The 22,061-nt window shown below is 38.0% G+C and overlaps 1 protein-coding gene across 1 annotated transcript in view; it reads left to right on the top strand.

Annotated features, from left to right (window-relative positions):
* Positions 1-22,056, top strand: part of RACGAP1 (Rac GTPase activating protein 1) — a 27,989-nt gene extending 5,933 nt beyond the window's left edge. The window contains exons 2-17 of the mRNA XM_004388309.3: positions 2,468-2,556; positions 8,206-8,408; positions 9,393-9,529; positions 10,461-10,530; positions 12,385-12,438; positions 13,096-13,176; positions 13,582-13,699; positions 14,058-14,191; positions 15,384-15,548; positions 16,703-16,798; positions 16,886-17,084; positions 18,784-18,889; positions 19,061-19,193; positions 19,357-19,492; positions 20,432-20,540; positions 20,878-22,056. Of these exons, the coding sequence (XP_004388366.1) occupies positions 2,472-2,556; positions 8,206-8,408; positions 9,393-9,529; positions 10,461-10,530; positions 12,385-12,438; positions 13,096-13,176; positions 13,582-13,699; positions 14,058-14,191; positions 15,384-15,548; positions 16,703-16,798; positions 16,886-17,084; positions 18,784-18,889; positions 19,061-19,193; positions 19,357-19,492; positions 20,432-20,540; positions 20,878-20,953 (1,902 nt within the window). The 5' untranslated portion in view covers positions 2,468-2,471 and the 3' untranslated portion in view covers positions 20,954-22,056. The remainder of the gene's footprint in view (positions 1-2,467; positions 2,557-8,205; positions 8,409-9,392; positions 9,530-10,460; positions 10,531-12,384; positions 12,439-13,095; positions 13,177-13,581; positions 13,700-14,057; positions 14,192-15,383; positions 15,549-16,702; positions 16,799-16,885; positions 17,085-18,783; positions 18,890-19,060; positions 19,194-19,356; positions 19,493-20,431; positions 20,541-20,877) is intronic.
* Positions 22,057-22,061: the final 5 nt, after the last annotated feature.

The following is a 22,061-nucleotide window of genomic DNA, read 5'->3' as shown; positions in this document are numbered from 1 at the left end:
GAGCATTTCCTCATGTGTCTGCTGGCCATTTGAATGTCTTCTTTGGTGAAGTGTCTGTTCATTTCCTTTCTATCCCCCCTTTTTCTAAACGTATTTTTGTTTGTTTGGCTCTATGGTACACCTTGACGTTTGGGTAGAGTAGAAGTCTTTTGACAGCATAATTGGCTAGTGTGTATGTTTGTGTGACTTTCATTTATCAAATATTTATTTTGTATGTAAGCTTTGTGTTAAATACTCTGTGTGTGTAAGTAATACATTAGTGCTAAATGTAAGATTTCTCTCCCCAATAAGTTTATAGTCTGCCTGGGATGTAGGGTAGAAACATAAACCCAAAAACCAAACTAGCTGCATTCAAGTCAATTCTGACTCATGACGACCCTATAGGACAGAGTAGAACTGCCCCATAGGGTTTCCAAGGAGCGGCTGTGGATTCAAACTGCTGACCTTTTGGTTAACAGCTGTGGCTCTTAACCACTGCGCCGCCAGGGCTCCAGAAACATATGGTAAAGTTAAATTAGAGTGCAGTGTTTGCGCCGGAGGGCCAGCTGAGCGAAGCATTGGGGGAAAGACTGGAGACAGGGAAGTTGGTAGAAATGAGTGATGACAACCTGCAAGGGATAAGAGGGTGGGTATAATACACATAGGAGAGAAAAGGCCACAGGAGTGATAACTATGCTTATTTTGTTTTATTTTTTTGAACAATCAGTTTTCAATACCCTAGTTGCACCATGAAGATTCCCTTTTCTGTGTTCTTGGGTGGATAGAAGTTTTCCTGTGTACTGAGCTCACTGTCATATAGTCTCAGATGAGTGCTGAAATAAATCAGTACCCCATGTTGAAACTACTGATCAATGTCTTCCATTTCTACTGGAATCCAAAGGGAAATCATCATTTAAATTGGCTACTGAATGCGCTGGCCCAGCTTCTGTCCTGTAGCACTTGAGAATGTTTGCTTGTTTTGTCTTATTCTTAAGTCCGTAGGCATCTCCATGACTTCCAGATTTTTTCCTGTCGGTTTTAATGCTATTCTTTTCAGTCTTGTTCTTAGTTTAGAGAAAGAGCTTTGTAATACATTTGTTGGTCTGGTTGCTTAGCAGCTTGCTGTGATTATGTAGCTTGGAACAGATATATTACCATTTAAAAATCTTGGTTTCCGGCCCTAATTCAGGTATATATTGCATCCACGCTTGGAATTGGAAGCATTTTTGCTATTAGAGCAATCGTCATACAAGTACAAATGAATAATTTTGCAGCATTTAATAGAAAATATCTTTATGTTCACATATGTTCCTTTGTCCTTTGTTGGTTTTTTCCTCCATCCCTTTCTTGCCCTCACGGTTTAGGATACAATCTTATAAACATTGTAAAATCACTAAACCTTCATAAAAGAGTTCTTAAAATTTATTTAGATGCGTGAAATAAGGACCTGGACTAGAATGTTGAGGGGGTGTTCAGGAGAAACATAAGAAGAATCCTTCAATGGTATTTTTGAAGACATTCGATTTTCAAATGAAATTTGGTTTTTTATTTCATTTCCTTGAGATAATTTTCATAACATCCAATTGATATCTTTCTTTCTTGACTGTTAAATGAAGATCTTATTTCCTCAAAGTGTTCCCAGTTAAAGTCTATTTGGAATAGAACTGTCTATAGGGACACCGTTTTTAATGTAGTATCAGCAGGTCTTTAGGGGGAAGACGAAGCCTGAAATTCACTATACAGAACACAGTAGCAAATGATTTTTCCTTTGCCCTTCTAACTGTGAAGGTGGTGTATTGTCTCTGATGCCAGAATGTGGTACAACATAATCCTTTGCCTATACTTGGTATAAATTTATTAGACATGGTCCCTGCACGCAGTCCAGCAGAGAGCCCTGCATTACAGAAATAATTCTTGTGCTGCTGAGCTGGCTATTTCCCTGCTTAATCACTCGTGTGACGTCATCTGTGCCGTTGGTAGAAAATGTGCTGACCATGTCCTGCGTTTTAAACGGCAGTTGCAACAGGGGCACGAGCTAAAAATGAAATTAAAAATAAAGCTTTTAAGTTACATTGAAGGTCTTCAAAGTCCAGAAGGATTGAAGTGGCAAAAGTGCTGTCAATAGGCTTGACTTTAAGAACCACATTTTGTAGTTGGTCATCTAATAATCAACTGATACGCTTGTCCCGAATTGATTACTTCTCAGCTCCAGAGTGATTGCAGAGTGGGGAAAAAGTAGGCAGGAAGGGGATATTATATTCAGAGATCTGTGAAATGCTTTTCAAATTTTCAAATCAGCCTCAAACTTTCCAACTTTATTATAATAAGGACCACACAGAACATCAGTTGTTGGCTTGAGATTCTTGTGATGGTAGCTAAAAAGGAAAGAATCCAGATGTTAGCTTCTGGTGACTGTACTGGATTGCTACTGAATCTTTTGTGTGTGGGAGAAGGCAGGACCCCTAACGTATGTTTGATTTCTTGGCAGAAAGATGGAGTCTACGATGCTGAATTTGCGGAATCTGTTTGAGCAGCTTGTGCGCCGGGTGGAGATTCTCAGTGAAGGAAATGAACTCCGTAAGTCATTCTGAGCTGGCCTGTGCAAAGAGAAAAAACAGATTTCAGATTTGGATTTTCTACAAAGCTGAAGTGTGTTCCAATTTTAAAATTACTTTTCATTGGGGTTATCTGAAAAAAACAAACAACATAGTCACTTATCCATGGTCAAAGCTTAATGGGCACTCATTCTAAATGGTCACTTTTTTCTACATTTGCCCTCAAATGGGTTTTACCCAGAATTTTTTTCATTATCAGGGTTCTCTTTCCAGTGAATACTTGGCATTAGTTGCCAATTTCATATTTGTACCATAAACTAGGTATAATCTACTGAATTTCTAAGGACACTGCTTTTTTCTTTAGAGTAGAAGTTGTCTACATTTTTCATCATGGGCTTTCTCTATGTTCTAGAAAACATTTTCAATTGAAGAAGGAAAAAAAATGGTACTTCTTTTTGAAGGATGGGCCGGTCATCTACTTTTACCTACTTCAGATAATTGATGCTTAGTAATAAAGGATTGGGATTGGGTGGAGAGCTGGGGAAAAAAAGGAGGTCTTGATAGAGGGAACAGTCTGGGAGGTAGTAGATTAGCAAGAAAGGAGGGTGAGGCTGACAGCATTGACTTATGTGATCTAAGAGAACCAGCTTCTCTTTGTGTTGGCATCTTCTCCTATTTCAGATTTTTATTGATGCCTAATTTAGTAAATGTTGTTCTCATCATCCTTACTTGTGTAAAAGTAGTGCAAGAACTATGTCTTTAACTTTTTATCCCCATAGTACCTAGTTTAGTATTTTCTTTAATTTGATTGTTTTTAATAGCTCTTACCCACTTACAGGCCTTTCAAAACAATATTCTATTTTCTCTCTCTGATAGCTGCTGCATGAACCCTGTCATATGGTACCAGCTTAGTAACCGCGATGGCATACTAATTAGGCTGCTCTTTGAGGTCGCATCATCTCAGAAGATAGATTACTTTAGAGTCTAGTGGGAAGAGTATTGAATTACAGATTTTAAAACTCAGGTTCATTCAGCAAATATTTATCATAACTTCTAGCACATGTTTAGTTGAGGGAAAGGAATAAATAGATGACTTCATAGAGAAAAGTGGAGTTTGAGTGGAGCCTTAGATGTAGGGTAGGATCCTGTCATGCAGAGGTAAAAGAGGAGCATTTTAGGTTAGGGAGGGAACAGCAGTGGAGGCAAGAGAGTTTGAGGGGAATAAGAGTAAGGAGGAGTGTATTAGTAGTTTCCTAGGGCTATTGTAACAAAGTACCGCAAACTGTGTGACTTAAAACAACAGAAATATATTCTCTCACAGTTCTGGAGGCTAGAAGTCTGAAATCAGTGTGTTGGCAAGGTTGATTCCTTCTGGAGGCTCTGTTGGAGGTACTCTGTTCATGCCTCTCTCCTAGCTTCTGGTGGTTTCCTGCTATCCTTGGCGTTCCTTGGCTTGTAGATGCATCATTCCAATCTCTGTCTCTGTTGTCACATGGCTTTCTTCCCTCTGTGTCTCTGTGTCTTTTCTTTTTATAAGGATAACAGTCATACTGGGTTAGGGCCCATCTTACTCCAGTATGATCTCATGTTGACTGATTACATCTGCAAAAATTCTGTTTCCAAATAAAGATCACATTCACAGTTACTGGGGTTAGGACTTGAACGTATTTTTTGGGGGGGACACAAATCAACCCATAACAGAGTGACATACTCAGAGCTGTGTTTTTGGAAGATTAACTTGGCAGAGATGTAGGCTGCATTAGAAGTGGAGGCTGGGAAACCAATTAGCAGACGGTTGCCATAGCTCAGGGAGGAGGCAATAAGAGCCCTAACTGCAATGATAGTTGTGAAGACAAAAATCAGGGAAAATGGGTGGAAGAGATTATGATAAAATCGCTAGGAGGAGGCAGCTGATAGGATGTGGGAGCAGAGAGAAGAATCTGAGGTTTGTAGTCTCAATAACTAGTACTGGCTTTTAACTGCTATTTCTCTGTTTCTCCATCTGTAAAATTGGAATTTATATGTCTTTATCTTCTTTGTGGGTGTGCTGTAAGGATTTAGGGATAAAATGAGATACTACTTGTGAAAATACTTTTGGAAGAGATTATGCCATACAAAAATACAAGATATTTATTTTTGTAGGTACCCTTATTTTGTAAGTAAATTTCTGTTAACAAATTCTATCTTCCTATTGATCTGATTTCTATTATAAAATTAGAAGTACACCTTCCCCTCCCTCATTCCTAACTTGGAATGTTGGCTTTTGAGTAACTAAAATTACTCTGTGTTTTCTAGATCCTGGAATCTGCTTTCTGCAACCACCCCAGTGTCTGTCTTCTCCTTAAACCAAAAAACCCAACCCATTGCTGTTGAGTTGATTCTGACTCATCGCAACCCTATAGGACAGAGTAGAACTGCTCCATAGGGTTTCTAAGGAGCAGCTGGTGGATTCAAACTGCTGACTTTTTGGTTAGCAGCTGTAGCATGCTGTAGCTGTTAACCACTGTGCCACCAGGGCCCTGTCCTTTCCTTAGATCCTAAGAATTCCTCCCATGGCTAAGTATCCCCTAACTCCTTTTTTCTTGCCTTTCATCATGAATTTATTCTTTTTTGCTTTTGTACAGTTTTTTTAAAGCTAAGTCTAAGGTTACTGAAAGATCAGAGTGAAAGTTAATATTGAAATAAAGTGACTTTAATAGCCTAGGTATTTTGTTATATATTTTTTTCTCTAATCTAATGGTATTTATCTTCTATATTTATTTTATAAGTTGCTTGAACTTTTTATGATGGTGTATAAATTAGGAATAAATATAACTTAATATTTATCAGGTGCTTTTTGTGTACCAACCCCATTCTAGGTTTGTGCTACACTATGTACAGTAGGAGTTATTATAGTGTATGTGACATGGCACCTGTTTTCAAGAGGATTATCGTATTTCAGTTTTAGAGACAGGATTCAGCATCATGAAACAGAAAATAATACAAGTATCAAAATACATGCTTTTGTGACATCTAGAAAGATTTAATGTGGACCAAACTAATTAGGAAAGTTTTCATAGAGCAGATGGGACTTGAAAAATGGGTGTGTAAAGAATAGGTAGGGTATTCCAATTAGAATGCATAGCTTGATCACAAGTGAGAAGATAGAAATGGGGGCAGGGATGAACTGGTTTAATTAGAGAGAGAGTATTTATTGTATAGTGGTAGGGAGATAAGTTTGATTAGATTGGTGAGTTGGCTTTGGATGCCTGGAGTTTAAATTTGATCTGAACAGCAAGTCATTCATTCAACAAATATGTCAGTCCCTGTTATATGCTGGGGAAAATGCAAGGCACTGGACATAAAAGAGCAAAAGGGGTCCCTGCCCTTAAGAAGCTTAGAAGGTAGTGGGGAAGACAAAGGCCCTAGGCGGAGTAAACTGAAAAAAGAGGATTTCTGGAACTGCATTAATCTATTTGGGGAACTATGAATGAACTTCTGATTTTTTTTTTTTTTTTTAATGAATCAAAGATTATTCTCAATTTGCTTTAAGCAAATTTCCCATCTCCTTCCTCCTTTTTGATGAATGTGCTTTACTTTTGTGTATAGTTTAGTATGATATGCATATGTATATATTTTGTTTAAATTTAATGAATCTGTTGAATGTTTACTTCATGACAGGAAATATACCAAGCTGAATGTTTTCAGACTAACAGAAAATGCCATGTTTATTGGTCTCCAAAATCAAACATTTCCTGCTCTGTCGTCCAAAATGCTCTTTTGACCCAATTCTACAAACTTAGTTTATAACAGAATTGTATGTAAAAGTAATGTCTTAATCAGATATGCAAATGTATGGTTTTATCCTAACATAAACTGAACTGAACCAGTAATTTAATCATTTGTCTTAAAATAGAAATTCTTTCCTTGAAATGAACTAATTAGTTTGAGTTCCAAGTTGGTCCAGTTCGGTTCAGTCTGTAATGTGTGCCGTTAACAATGAATAGGAATGATAACTCAAATTAAGACTTATAGGAAAGAATATCCTAAAGAGCAAACGAACAACAAAATTAGATCAGATGAAAACCTTTTCATTCTCAAAATTATTTTTCAGTTCAGTAAACATTAAACTGTATGCAACATTATATTTAGAAATATCATTTAACTGACCACAGTGTGGAGCTAGAAACTTTTTTAGACTCTGTAGTTGAAAAATGTGTTTGTTCTTTATTTTTTTTGAAACTGCAGTATTCCATATATCAGACAAGTACGTTGCTTGATGAATTGTCAGAGTGAACACATCCAAGTAACCAGCTCGTTTTTAATTTTTTTCCATGTGAATCTATAATATTGAAATTGTTAAATTTGCAAAAGGATATATTGCTTGTTTTCTTTTTCTTTAAAAACATAACAAGAAACCTTGTAATATGTTCTAAACTGTTAACTAAACCAGCATATCATTTAAAGCTATTTGAATTGTAATAATACTTTATTTTGGGGGATGGAGGGTCCTTGATACTTTCATTGTCTAAAACAACTAGGTCATAGTATCCTATTTTGCTAATAAAATCTGTTCTTCCTAAAAACTGAAATTTTTATTATACGTAAGACTTGATTTCTCAAGATATCAAGAATGAATTGGTATCCTAATTTGTAAGTTTGAAATTTAGTCAAATTGATAAAATTGCTTAAAAAGGACACTTTATTATTTCTCATAGTCTTAGGTTACATTCAAGTAGGAAAATACCTAAGAATTTGCTAACTTTGTGCATTTGGCCTAGTTGCAGCTGTGAACTGGGTTAGTTTGACCAGCCGCAGATGTACACCTTGGAACTTCTTCCATGATGCTGGTGGGGAGTGATGCTTAGAGATAGATTGAGGTTATCTAGAAATTGTAAGGTGCTTTTGCAAATACATTGTAGAAGAGCAGTCTTTGCCAATAGCAGGTAATAAGAATGAATCTTACCAGGGTTATATTGCTTGGAAGCAGTGTTTTCTCTTGCAGCCATTTGAAAAGAGTTCACATTCTGCTGTCAGTGACTCACCAAAAGCTCATATCTTTTCTTGTGTCTTTCCAACTGAAATGTTTACATACCCTTTAGGGCAGTGTTAAACAGCAAAAGCAAATTGGCTCTTTACTTTCAAATCAATATTTGTATAATTATATAGCTGAATGGAATTGTAAGCCTAGCCATCTATAATATTAATCTACATCTACTGGAGCATATTATAGCAGTTACATTTGAATTTGCTGTTTAACGTCTCTGGCGCAGCAATGCATGACTGTAAAGGAGGCTGTTTTTGTTTTATGGCTGTAATTGTCCTGGTGCGTGAAGGCTGCCCCAAAGGTGTCCCCCTTTGATTGCCTTCTGTTCAGGAGCTTTCAGTGTTAGTGTTACATCTGGAGCCAGGTGACTAATGAGTTACTTATTCCATAGCAGATGCCCCTGGCTAAGCCAAAAGAAGTGGCCTATTGAAATGGGAAATCCCCCCTACAAAGCTCTCATCTGGAGTGATGAACATATATCCAGGGTCCCAGAATCTGCTTCTGGTTATTTTCAGCCCGATTTGCCCACAGTTCAGCTACTCCTTTAGTTAAATATTTGGAGTAAAGCTAACCATAGGACTTACTTATTAGATCATTTATACTCTGTTTGGTGCTTGAATTATTAAAATTTCCTTCTTTCCTCAGAATTCATCCAGTTGGCAAAGGACTTTGAGGATTTTCGTAAAAAGTGGCAGAGAACAGACCAGGAGCTGGGGAAATGCAAGGATCTTTTGATGAAAGCAGAGACTGAGCGTAGCGCTCTGGATGTTAAGCTGAAGCATGCACGCAATCAGGTGGATGTAGAGATCAAACGGAGACAGCGAGCTGAGGCTGACTGCGAAAAGCTGGTGTGTATTGTTTTCTGTGCTAGGGCTCACTGGAGCTATAACGGTGGGGCAAGGGAAGGCCAGATAGACCCCAGTTTCTTCTTCCACATTAAAGAACTGAATGTGACCTGTCCATTAACAGCTTATTGGAGCTGAGATTGCAGCCTAGGAATCTTCTTCTTCATAGGTGAAATTAAATTTTTTTTCTCCTTTAGACTTGAAAATATTACTTAATAGACAAGACTTCAAGTGAGAATTTAAAGAATTAAAATTAGAGAGAAGGGCAGGGATATCCTAGTGTACTTGATCTGTCACAGATATTGGCCATGCTTATATCAATAGCTGGTGGTTTGTTGTTGATACAGGCAATACAACTCTAAATCTTCCGTCACTGCTGTCTAATTCAGAGTAAGGGGCTACGTTTATTCAACCAGAGTAGAGCAATGGGACTGGCATAGAACACTGTCATTTTGATACACCAGGGTGGGTCATGGTGCAAAGGAAAGCTTTTACTAGGAGGAACTAATCCATCTTGGTACAGAGGTAGATGCCTCAGTAAGCTCAAATTGTCTGGTTCTAGTATGTTACAGCTTTGTATCCATTTTAATGCATTTTGATCTACCATTTAGAAAGGTGGGTGGCTGCTTTGATCCATAGAAGAAGCCAATAATTGTCCTGATCAAATGATACTAAAGTGTTTTTGCTATGCGAAATCTATTTTGGGGCTCTCATTTTGCATTACTCTCTTCTTGGATTAGCAGTTTGATCCAGAAGTCTTGTAGCAGGAACCCCACTATTCTACACTGAGATCATTTTACCAGTTAGAAATCAGAGACACAATCTGGGCTTCATGTAAATTAATATGCTATTGGTGTAGCAGTCTTCCTGAAGGCCCATTTGCATAATGCTATATTTTAATGTCTTCTGGTCTGCCTGTCCCATAAATTTGAGGTGAAGCTTTTTCCCCTGGCTAATAATGATGTTTTACTCTGCTGTGGTCTGTAGGAACGACAGATTCAGCTGATTCGAGAGATGCTCATGTGTGACACATCTGGCAGCATTCAACTAAGTGAGGAGCAAAAATCAGCTCTGGCTTTTCTCAACAGGGGCCAGCCATCCAGTGGCAATGCTGGGAACAAAAGGTGAGGGAACTGCATCGGTTGTTACCCGATCACAAGCTCTGCACAGCTGTCAGAAGTTCTTGTTATCTGGACTCTCAAATATACTGCTTTTGGAGTGTGTGCTGCATAAAGCAGGAAGACTTTGGGGGAAGGATGGGAAATAAAGGCACAGGGAGCTCTGCTCTATTTTTAAATTTTTCCTTAGAAGTTGTTTCACTGTGGGTAAAATTTTGATGTTGCTGCTAACTTGCACATCAATAACTAATCCTGCACATTGCTAAGAAACCTACAGGTGAAAGTGGCAGTTCAGCAATACTTTCAGTGTTTACTCTCCAGAGAGCTCTTGTAGCTCTGCTACTCTAGAAAGACGTCTGTGAGCCAAGCCCAGAGAGTAATTTTGGTTCCTCTGCATCACTATTTAAAATAGTCTCAACCAGGCTTTGAATCTGACACCCCCAATACAATAAGTAAGGTCAGCACTCTCAGAGCTATTTATTTTGTTGCCTGGTTGTTTTGTGGGGTATCTTTATAACTAAGAAGATATACGGGCTTAATTTCTTAAAAAGCCATACTCTCTCTTGTAGAAGGCAACCACAACTGGGATCAAATTAAACTTTACTCTTCTGTCTTGTGAATTTTTAGTAGCCTGTAGTACAAACTCAATAGAGAACTAGCACCTGTACCCCCGACTGTAACTTTCAACTGCTGTGATAGAGCCTTTATTAAAAAGCAACTGTGCTACGTGTGTGCTCATGCACATGTACACACACTGCCATGAAAACCATAAAAAGCAACCCATCACAGCTTGGATTTGTACTTGCAATTCTCATAGAGAAGATACTGTTCTGAAATTACTGATGTTACCTGACCAGTGGGATTTGTTCTGAGTGTTGGTGGGTCTCACTTTCCACAATCTTCTGTGTCTAACACTATATTGTTTCACTTAATCTAGACTGTCGACCATTGATGAATCTGGTTCCATTTTATCAGATATCAGCTTTGACAAGACTGATGAATCGCTGGTAATGAACATTTGATCTCTGAGAATTACTACTTTTCTTACCCCTGCGCTCTCAGGAACATCTCTTCTGCCCTCTCTGCTGAACAGCCTTTATTACTATTTTATAGTTGATGTACTATAGATTCTGAGCTAGCATTTTAAAATATAAATTCACACAGGCTGTAAGAGACTGGCTTATCTATTTACTTAGTTTCTGGAAGTGTGAATGTAGAAATCAGGATTTGTCATGAGGTTAGTTTTATTTAAAGGATCTGTGAGCTGTATGTGCTAATGATTTTGTCTTGACTTATTAAAGCCTCAGCTAGCAATCAAAGCATTAACAAGACTGTGTCTAAAACCTGTTGTCGTGGAGTTGATTCCGACTCACAGCAACCCTACAGGACAGAGTAGAACTGCCCCATAGGGTTTCCAAGGAGCTGCTCATGGATTAGAACTGCTGACCTTTTGGTTAGCAGCCAAGCTCTTAACCACTGTGCCACCAGGGCTCCAGACTGTATCTAGGCAGAGTTTATTTGCTGCTTTTTGGGTAAACAGACTTGTGCCTTATTTCTGAATTAGTTTGGCTCTTGAGGAGAACTTAACTGTACTTCACAGTTAAAAGGAGACATTATGTCCTGGGACTTCAGCCAGAAGATTGTGATGAGAGTTTCTAGTCACTGTGTGATCCTTTAATTAACAATGGTTAATGTGTCTAAACTCTTTGTTACTCTGCTTTTATGGGACAGTACATTTCTCTTAACTTGTGGTATTTCTACATAAAGGGTCATCTCCTGATAGTTCAGTCTTTGATATTTAGAAGACTATAGTTCATTGGTTTGTGTATCTTTACTGTTTCTCAATGAAAGCTAGCAAATAGAACAGTAGATTAGTGGAGGTCGTTGGTGGTTGGTTTTCTAATGATTACAGAACAAGTGGCAACTGCTTGTTTTGTGGCTAGGATTTTTCTGTCCAAATTCAATGTTTGACAAGGGAAATAATTGCTATTTCATAGATACAAAAATTAGGCATCACCTTTTTTGAAATAAGGAATGATATGGAATAGGTTTGGGATATATAATAAAACTAGAACACATTATTAGCTGATTTTGGAGCTAGACCTATGATGTGTTATCTATTGTAATTGAAGCTGAATCAGACATGTCAGTAACCAGATTACTCAGCCATGAATCGAGGAGGTTAAATTTATGTAGCTAAGCTACTACATAGCTATTTGTTTATAGCTAAGCTGCTATGAACAACTTCTGTTTCTGGATATTCTCTTTTCAGGGATTATCAAAAGTAAGGAAGCCACAGGTAGCTCTTAAAAATGATTGCAAATGATTAAAATAAGTGAAGTGAAACCAGACCATGGTAAATGACATTTCTTCAGTGGTGAACATCTTTTTTAGGGCCCAAGGAAGAGGAATGATTGAGAGACATAAAACTTAAACTAGAACTGTTTAAGTGGCAGCACTGTGCAGACCGTCTTATTAGATAGTAGCAATCCCTTGAGGGCAAGAATCACATCTAACAAGATCAGTATAGTGCCTAACATTCTGTAAATTCTAAAACTAATTACAAAAATAATCAGAAATAAAGGACCAGGCACCGGATATAATCACGGCAGAAGTTGATGCTTTAACCTTTTCTTGCCTCTGTGGTATTGATTCATGATTCTATTACAATAGCTTCAATTTTCAAAAGAAAGCATGTTAACTTACTATAGCTACAGCAGTTGAGATCCTCCGTTCCCCCTCTCCCAAATTGTCAGTTAGGTAGCCTGACTCAGGAAGCCTTTAAAATTAACTGTAAATTTGCACAGTTTAGGGGAGATCCAACCAAAGAAATACATTAATACAGTATAAATTGTCAACAGGATTGGGATTCTTCTTTGGTGAAGACTTTCAAACTGAAGAAGAGACAAAAGAGGGTACGTTGGTTTTGTTTATTTTTTTTATAAAGTAACAGTAAAAGAATTTTCTCTGGAAATTTTGCCATGGTACGGTATTCCTGACATACTGCTCTAGCCATTGTAGACATGGGGGGTGGGTAGGTATTGATATTCCCTGAGATAGTAACTCACTACTGGATCCTAGGATCCTGTTCTATTTTACTGGTCTGGGCTGCATCTCAGTTCATTCATAGGGCGGAAAAGGATATGCTTAAGTTTGTTTTGAGTTGTCATGCGAATTTTTATGCAGGACTTTTGTGCTGTAGTGTGAGCTTCAGATGAAATGTGTGTATAATGGAATATACAGAGATCTGTCGGTGTGTGCTTGTTTAGGGTACGTAATGTGTTCCCAAAGACTTCATGTCCTTAGATAGGATTACAGCTCTGCTTTTTCTAGTGCTGTCATCTGAATTTCTCCAGAGCTTGTTCATTTCTTCTGGGGCACTGAGGGCATTTATGTGTTGGTACAACTTAAGCTTCATGTAGAAATGGATGATAAGAGAGAGCACACGTTGTTATTTACTATAGTCCTGGCCCCTAGGACTCGCGTTGAAGTTGTGTGATAGAATAATTTTATCTTCTGTGCTTCAGATCTTCTACTTGGCACTAAATTATTGGTCTTTGCCCCCTCTCTAGCGCTCTAATAGTCGACAGTTTATTGACGGTCCACCTGGACCTATAAAGAAAACTCGTTCCATCGGCTCCACAGTAGACCAGGTAAGACTAGTCAGACCAAGAGAATTGTGGTCTTGAACACACCAGAGATTAGTGGCCGCAAACATTAAAAATCCTCTTGAGTCAGCATTGTGTTATTTTGAGAGAGATGTTGGGTGAGAGTTTTTCTATGTAATACTATCCTTATTATCTATAATGAATGAAATTATTCTGATTATGTGAACATCTGTCAGCTTTATGTTTGATTCTTAGTTGTTTGTATGTATACCCCTGTGACCTATATTTTGTATTGTAAAGTATGAGATTTCAGTTTAAGAGTGTTCTGAGCTGAGGCCTTAAGTCCTGACCAAGACTCAAGAATTTTTCAACCACTCCAAAATACCCTGTCGTAGAAGGGAGATTAGATTCTATATGTTTTCCTGCCCCTCATTGCTACTTTTGTTTCAGGGGAATGAATCCATAGTTGCAAAAACTACAGTGACTGTTCCTAATGATGGTGGGCCCATTGAAGCTGTGTCCACTATTGAGACTGTGCCATATTGGACCAGGAGCCGAAGGAAAACAGGTCTGTTGGGTCTGTGGTTAAATTGCTTGTGTAAAACAACCGGTAAGATTTGGGGGAGTTGATTTCTTAGAAAGCCGTCTCCTGAGGCAAGAATTAGATATTTTGGGTAGTTTCTTACTGCTGCTTAATGAGGGCCAGAGAACTGTTTGTGTCATGCTTTACCTTTGGATTGCTGGCCTTGGCCTTGCCAGGTAGTGCATAACGTTTGTTTTTCTTTAAGCTGTTTTTTGCATAGCTGTTGATACTTACCTTTGGATATGGTTACAGAGTATTGCTTATCTACCAACTAAAATTTGGGTTAAAATTCAGAAGGAACACAATATTTAAGATACAGAACTTAAAGTTGCTTGTTTTTTAGGTGCTTTACAACCTTGGAACAGTGACTCCACCCTGAGCAGCAGGCAGCTGGAGCCCAGAACTGAGACAGAGAGTTCCGGCACTCCACAGAGTAACAACGGAGGGATGCGCTTGCATGACTTTGTCTCTAAGACGGTAAATATAGGATTGCTCCTTTTTCTTTTGGGCACAACGTAAAATTTTTAATTATCAAAGTAGTAATATATACTAGGAACAAATTTAAAGAACACTGAGTGTTATAAAGGTAAATATGATTTTCTTTCTCCCTGTCCAGTCTCATTCTCCAGGGGTAACTGCTGGTGACAGAAGGTGTATATCTTTCTACCCGGTGAATAATATTAAAGAAGGCCACTTTTCAGAAGCAATTGTTTTTTCTTTTTAGTGATTCATGTTTACATTTTGTTTGAATATAGCATTAGATTTTCAGAACATTTTAACTTTGTATCATTTGATTTCCTTATGAAAACTCAAGTAAACTGAGGCTCAGAGGAGTTAACTGACTTGAGTCATGACAGTGAGTGGCAGATTTAACATCCATGTTTTCTGAGTCTTTGTCAATAAATTCCACTGCTTAACACTGCTGCCTTCTAGCTGAATGACTTTAGGCAAGTTATTTAATCTCTTTTTGCTTCTGTTTCTTTATTTTTAAATGAAAAAAACAAAATTCACCTTACAGGATTATTGTGAGAATTACATAAGAAATATGTGTAAAGAGCTTAGAAAGTTGTTTGGCACTACTGAGTGCTCAATAAATGTTAATTGATGATGATAATAATCTTGAACAGGTAGTCCCCAGCTTAACGATATCTTCAAATTAAAAAGAACCACATTTTAGGACCTTCTTTTTTTTTTTTTTAAATATGTATCTTTGTCGTTAGTAATATGTACTATATACAGTGTTGCAGCATGTAATTTGCTGATGTTACCATTCTAAGATGTTCACTCGCAGATGTTCAATTTTATGATTTACTGTTCACAGCACTGCTGTACAGCATACTAGGGCTTGGTCTACAATGATGTCGGTGTCAGAAGTCATAACAGATAGAAAGTTAGGCAATGTTCAACTCTAACAACATATGACAATTGAATTGCACACAAGCCCAACAGCCATTACAACTCCCACTTTGTTGCAACACTGATGCCAACTTCATTGATACTGATAATAAAAGACAATAATAATGAAAACTAAAAAAAAAATAAAAAAAGAGGTATTTGATTTATGTCAGAACCAACTTACGACAGAGTCGTCAGAACAGAACCGTGTCGTAAGTCAGGAACTACCTGTAATTCATACTGCTCTGTACCTTTCGCCCCATTTTATCCTCAGGTTATTAAACCAGAATCTTGTGTTCCATGTGGAAAGCGGATAAAATTTGGCAAGCTATCCCTAAAGTGTCGAGACTGTCGTGTGGTGTCTCATCCAGAATGTCGAGAACGCTGTCCCCTTCCCTGCATTCCTACCCTGATAGGAACACCTGTCAAGATAGGAGAGGTATGACTTGTGGGAGCCATCCTTGTGCTATGGCTTCTTTAGGCTTTCAAAGGTTTAATGTTAGTTTTTGCTCTAAAATTAATGACTTTTGTTCTAAAATTAATGATCTCGTCTATGAATAATAAGTAGAAATTATAAAATGTTAACTTGTAGCAGAGTTCTGTCTGAATTTGTTTTGTCTGTTTAATAACCTTTTAGAATCAAACTTCTCTCCCCTCCCTTCCTCCTTCCTTTCCCTTTCTTTTCCTCTCTCTCTCTTTCCCTCTTGTCCCTATCCTGTCTGTTTTGGAAAATTTCAAACATATACAGAAGTAGAGTGAATAGTGCAATTAGTCCTGGTTCCCATCACCCAACTTCAACAATTACTAACTCCCACCCAATCTTGATACCCCTGTCTCTTCTCCCAACCCTGTCCAGTGGATTATTTTGAAGCAAAACCCAGTCATATAATTTCATCTGTGAATATTCTTTTATGTTAGAGATATTCCATACTAAGCTATCAAAATTAGGTTGGCTAGTCCTGAAAATCATTTAAATCCGTTGAGAAATTATTATTTAGTTTACAAACAACTTTAGCAAGAATCAAAACAAAATCACTGCTGATACCAACCCCTCAGGGGAAAAAAAATGTTATTTTTCCCTAATCTTATTTTGTGCATATAATTTTTTTTTAAATAAATTTTCTATACTGTATAGAACCACGGAGTTCTCCCCTACAAGTAGGTTGGTTTCATGATCAACTATGAGATGTGTTAAGTAATTTTTTTTTACTAAGAATAATTAAAGTGAAAAAAGTTACCTTTTTTAGAGTAAGAGATTAGTTTATATTAAAGGCCATACCTGTTATCTCATTGCTTGCTCTCTGATGCCCTTTCTTGAGTAGGAAAGATGAAGGAGGGTAGAGTTAACAGCTGATGGTCATATTACTTGTTCATAAAAGAGTATGGTTTATGTGACCATAAATCATTTCTGGTGTGGAGGTAAGAAAAATAGTTGAGAGTCTCTGTTCTCATGCATGCTTTGGGAATAGGAATTTAAAAGTGTACATGATGTCCCAGCCTGAGTATTAGTCTGGAGATTGGTTTCTTTACATGTGGTCTTCATCTGCTCATCTAAGTGGTATAAATAGTGATTTCAGACTCTTCCTCTTTTAGGGAATGCTGGCAGATTTTGTGTCCCAGACTTCCCCAATGATCCCCTCCATTGTTGTCCACTGCGTAAATGAGATTGAGCAGAGAGGGCTGACTGAGGTAAGAGTCAACTCCAGGAGAGGGTGAATTTGTAGTTTGTGTTAATAATTAGGAGGTTCTTAAATAAAAGTATCATCTTAATAATAGACAGGCCTGTATAGGATCTCAGGCTGTGACCGGACAGTAAAAGAGCTGAAAGAGAAATTCCTCCGAGTGAAAACTGTACCCCTTCTCAGCAAAGTGGATGACATCCATGCTATCTGTAGCCTCTTGAAAGACTTCCTTCGAAACCTCAAAGAACCTCTTCTGACCTTTCGACTGAACAAAACCTTTATGGAAGCAGCAGGTAAGGGCAGATCTTAATACTTGAAAGTAAGCTCCATGAAGGCTGGAATTTTTTGCTCTTCTGTTTACAGGCAGTCCCCGAGTTACGAATGCCTGACTTATGGGCAAGTTGTACTTAAGAATGGACTGCCATAAAGCTTATTACATTAAAAATTTGAATTAAATACAATGGTTTATAATAATGAATGCACGCACTACTTTGTGACACTCATGAAAACATTACAGGGTTTGGAGGTGTTTTATATGCATAGAAGGGTAAAATATACACTGTATACTAAGACAAACATTTGACTAACTGAGGCTAAATACGAATTGTATGTACCTGTTCCAACTTATCTACGAATTGGACTTACAGACAGACTTAGGAACAGATCTCATTGGTAACCCAGGGACTACCTGTACTGTTTTATCTCTGTGCCTAGTACAGTGCCTGAAACATAGTAGATGCTCAAATAGTTGGATGAATGAATAACTATATACAGTGTTTCTCATGCTTGTCCTCTTGCTATCTAACCTGTATTATCTAAACTTCCTATCTAAACTGTATTCCTGGTATTAACAGAGTTTTTTGTTCTTGTTGCTTTTTAGTTTTTTTTTGGTCAGTTCTTAGGTTGTTCTTTGAACTTGGCACCATCTTTCATTCCTTTTCCTCACACTGCATATCTAATACATCGACAAATCTTGTCAGCAGCCTTGCAAAATATACCTTAAATTTTATATTTGTCACTCCTACTACTACCACTTTTAACATTTCTCACCCTGAAGTGTTGTAAGAACCTACTAGCTGATTTCCTACTTCTACTCTTGCCTTCTGTGGTATGTTCCTCATACAAAAGCTAGAGTAGTTCTTTTAGAATTTAAATTAGACAGTGTTCCTTTTGTCCTCGGTATCCTCCAGTGGCTTATCTTCCCATCACTCTCAGAATAAAACCCAGTCCTTAACATGACCCAAAAGGCCCTTTATGATTCAGCTCCTGGTTACATTCCTGACATAATTTCTTTCAACATCCTTCCCTTCTTTTCTTCCTCTCCAGTGACACTGTAATCCTTGTAATTCTTAGAATAGACCAAGCCTACTGCCTACCTTGAGGTCTTCATTGGCTCAGCCAGGAACACTCTTACCATTGATATTTGCATGGTTTGCTCCTTGACTTTTTTCAAGTCTCTCTTCAGGTATCTTGCCTAGAAACACCTTTCCTGACCATCTTGTTTAAAATAATAGCTCCCATCTTGCCTACCTTATTTTCTTTATCGTATGTATCACTACCTGAAATATATTTGTTTTTTTTGACTCTTCCAATAGAATGTACGTTCCATGAGGCAGAGACTTTAATTTTGCTTTATTCCCAGCACTTGGAGTAGTACTTGGCACATAGAAGGCCCTCAAATACGTTTTAAGAACGAATGGATACCTTCTTGATAATTCTAGTCACTGCAGTTATATGTTTCTTCCTAGCACGTGGGTTGCCAGCTGCTTTCCTAACTGCAGAGCTGACTTTTTAAAAGTTCTGACTTCTAATATTGAGCAGTTGGCCAGTATCCTGCTTGCTAATGAAACTAGAGTCTGATGCAGACATGAACCTAATCAGAAGTTTCAAAAGCTTACTGTATAGATGATGAGGCTTTGTGGTCAATAACTTGGATGTGTGCTGTCAAGGGAAAGAAGTCTAGGCCTCTTGGTGCTTTCTTTTCATTGACAGAAATCACAGATGAGGACAACAGCATAGCTGCCATGTACCAGGCTGTGGGTGAACTGCCCCAAGCCAACAGGGACACATTAGCTTTCCTCATGATTCACTTGCAGAGGTAAGTACAGCAAATACTGTTTTCTGGGAGTTAGAGAGTTTTTCGAGGAGAAGATAAGGTGGGCTGGGTGTTAGGAAGGGAGCACAAAGGGTGAATTGTTTTCTTGTAGAAATATTTCGGTGTTCGTTTAAGGGGAGGAGGAATCTTCTAATTTAACACTCTTTTGCCTAGAGTGGCTCAGAGCCCAAACACTAAAATGGATGTTGCCAATCTGGCTAAAGTCTTCGGCCCTACAATAGTTGCCCATGCTGTGCCCAATCCAGACCCAGTGACAATGTTACAGGACATTAAACGTCAACCTAAGGTAGGCAAGAGTGAATATATATATATATATATATATATATATTTGTGTAACAGGATAAATTGAGAATAAGATTTATTTGTCCATAGGATGTTATATGGAGAGAGAATACTGGGAGGTAAGCCCTGAGCTTTGGAAGTTTGATAACATATTTGGTGGCTTTTAGGTGGTAGAGCGCCTGCTTTCACTGCCACTGGAATATTGGAGTCAGTTCATGATGGTGGAGCAAGAGAACATTGACCCCATGCATGTCATTGAAAACTCAAATGCCTTCTCAACACCACAGACACCAGATATTAAAGGTAAGGGCTAAGGGGCACTTCTTAAAGGACATAAGCTCACTCTCTCTAGTTTTGGGCATGTGCCTTCTCCCTGCCTTTGTCAGAGCTGTTTGAAATTCATATTCTTCAATAAAAATTGAATTTGTTTTGAAAATCCTAACATTAAAGGAAAATTTGTACAACTGTCCCATGCTAATAACTTTTCACTTTTCCAAATTCTCCTTCATGCTCTTTACCCATGTGATTTTATACAGATGTAATAATAGTTAAGATACAGTTTGTTCTTATTTCACTTAGTATGTTGTGAGAATCTTTTCTTTTTTACTATATAATGTTATCATTTTTATGGATGTAAGCTATAATTTACTTAAATGTTCTATTGGGTTTTTCAGTTTTTTGTAATTAATAAATAATGATTCAGTCAACATTATATGTATATAACTTTTATCCCCTAATGATAAATTCCCACGAGTGGGATTGCTGAATTAAAGGACTTAAATATTTTTATGTCTCTTCATGTTTTACCAAATTGATTTTTTAAAAGGCTTTGGTCAATTTATATTGCCACCAACAGTGTCTGAGTAGGTTGGTTTCATTCTAACCTCACTGGCATTGAGGCCTGTTCTTTCATTACTGAAAGTTCGTTTTCAAGGGAGCATATTGTTTCTTCTAGTATAGGTGAAATCAAATGTTCACATGTTAGATTTGTGATGGTTGCGGTTGGAGAATGGCTTAGACCAGGAACCACATGTCAGCTGTTCATTGATCAGTTGCCTGCATGGTTCAAAAGATGTACTAGTGGGTTAGAAAATGATGCCAAAAATGATCTCTAGGACCTTGTTAGGTCTCTGAGTTTAGCTCGTAAGTGCCTTCACAGGGTATTCAGCTTAAAACTGGCCACCTACAAGGGTGCTTTCTTCTTTCCCTTCTTTTAAAAATATTTCTAAACTTTGATTAAAGTGAGTTTACTGGGGCCTGTGACCACTCCCGAGCATCAGCTCCTCAAGACTCCTTCATCTAGCTCCCTGTCGCAGAGAGTCCGCTCCACCCTCACCAAGAACACTCCCAGGTATGGAGAATTGACCTTCTTAGGAAATAAAAGGTAACTGCTTCCTCAGACTTCTTTCCCATCATGTTGAAGCTTATTGAAAGAAAAGTTGGACTAGATCTTAGCTAGTAACCAGGCTTTAAAAGGAAACCTGGAGCCATAAGGATCATTTTTTCAGAAAGGTCTAAAAAGTCTTTACTATCTCACCTTTCTCATTTTAGGTGACCTTTGAGAGTAGCTTACAAGGTAGTGTCTAGAATTTCCTACTTTTAGTTGATTATATTAAGTAATGTTACAGTTGCCGTTTATTCACCAATTTTTATAGAATACTTTTTCATTTCATTCTCTTTTTCTTTAGATTTGGGAGCAAAAGCAAGTCTGCCACCAATCTAGGACGACAAGGCAACTTCTTTGCTTCTCCACTGCTCAAGTGAAGCCTCATCTGCCTGTTACTTACATTGCAGTTACCAACTGCAAGAAAGGGCACACCTGTACTCTCTGCTCTGCGCCTCCTGTACTCATTACTATTTTTAGCATTCTCTGAGCTTTTAATCAAGTTTAATTGTGCATGGGGGTTTTATTAAAACTATATATATCTCCCTCTCCTTCTCCTCAGGTAACTTATCAACACCTTGTGCTGGTTGTTTCGAACTTTTAGGTGGGAGATCTTTGCAGGGGTAGTATGGAATTTATTATGATTCTTCTTGAGGGAGCAGGGGTAGGGGGAATGTCCTTTGGCTTAAAGCCAAATACTGCTCATGGAATGATATTTCTCTGGTTTTATTTAGAACTAATTTCCACGAGACAATGACAGAAACCCTACCTCTTTGGTAAGACTGACTTGTCTTGGGGTGGGAGGTGGGAGGGCATAGTAAAGAAAGGGTTGGACAGAGGATTTAGGATGGCTCCCTCTGACAGCTCAGAAGTTCCCCTTTTCCCATTTTGAATTGAGCTATAACATGGAGCCTTCATAAAAACGGGATGAGGTTGGAACTAGTGATGGAAGTATGCTAAGCTTTAATTTAGATTGATTAGCTCTTAATAATGTTAATAAGCACAGCCTTGTAAATGGGATGCTAACACTAATATTTATCTCTGATGGGCCTCAGGCAGGACTTTGGGTTTGGTTGAGGTCACAGCCAGTTTGTTCTAAAGATGAATTCATTCTGATGCTTGACCCTGCTCCATCCTTACCTTGTCCAGTGGAGCCCTACTTCTAAAGGTCAGTGTGCCGTCTATTTGGCATCCCAACTAACTATTAAAAGTAGGCTGGAAGGGAAGATTGTCAGTATTTTGTGTGGTAAGAAAAGCCACTTCGTCTTTGCACTTTGGATGCTGAAATCTTCCCGTGGAACATATCCACATCTCCCATGGAACATAGCCACATCTAGGTAAACGTGAACTCTTTCTTATTTCCATTATATGTCTATGAAGATGATTTCTTGTATAGGATGTTTCTGACCCATTTTGACCCTTGTCTGTAAAACACAGTTTTGGAATAACATTTGGAAAAAAATAAATAGCTTTTTCAAAATGAGCATG

Source organism: Trichechus manatus, unplaced genomic scaffold (genome assembly GCF_000243295.1).
Source record: "Trichechus manatus latirostris isolate Lorelei unplaced genomic scaffold, TriManLat1.0 scaffold00209, whole genome shotgun sequence".
NCBI classification, from domain to species: domain Eukaryota; kingdom Metazoa; phylum Chordata; class Mammalia; order Sirenia; family Trichechidae; genus Trichechus; species Trichechus manatus.
The sequence above is the reverse complement of the archived record's forward strand: the minus strand, read 5'-3'. Positions and strand labels throughout refer to the sequence as shown.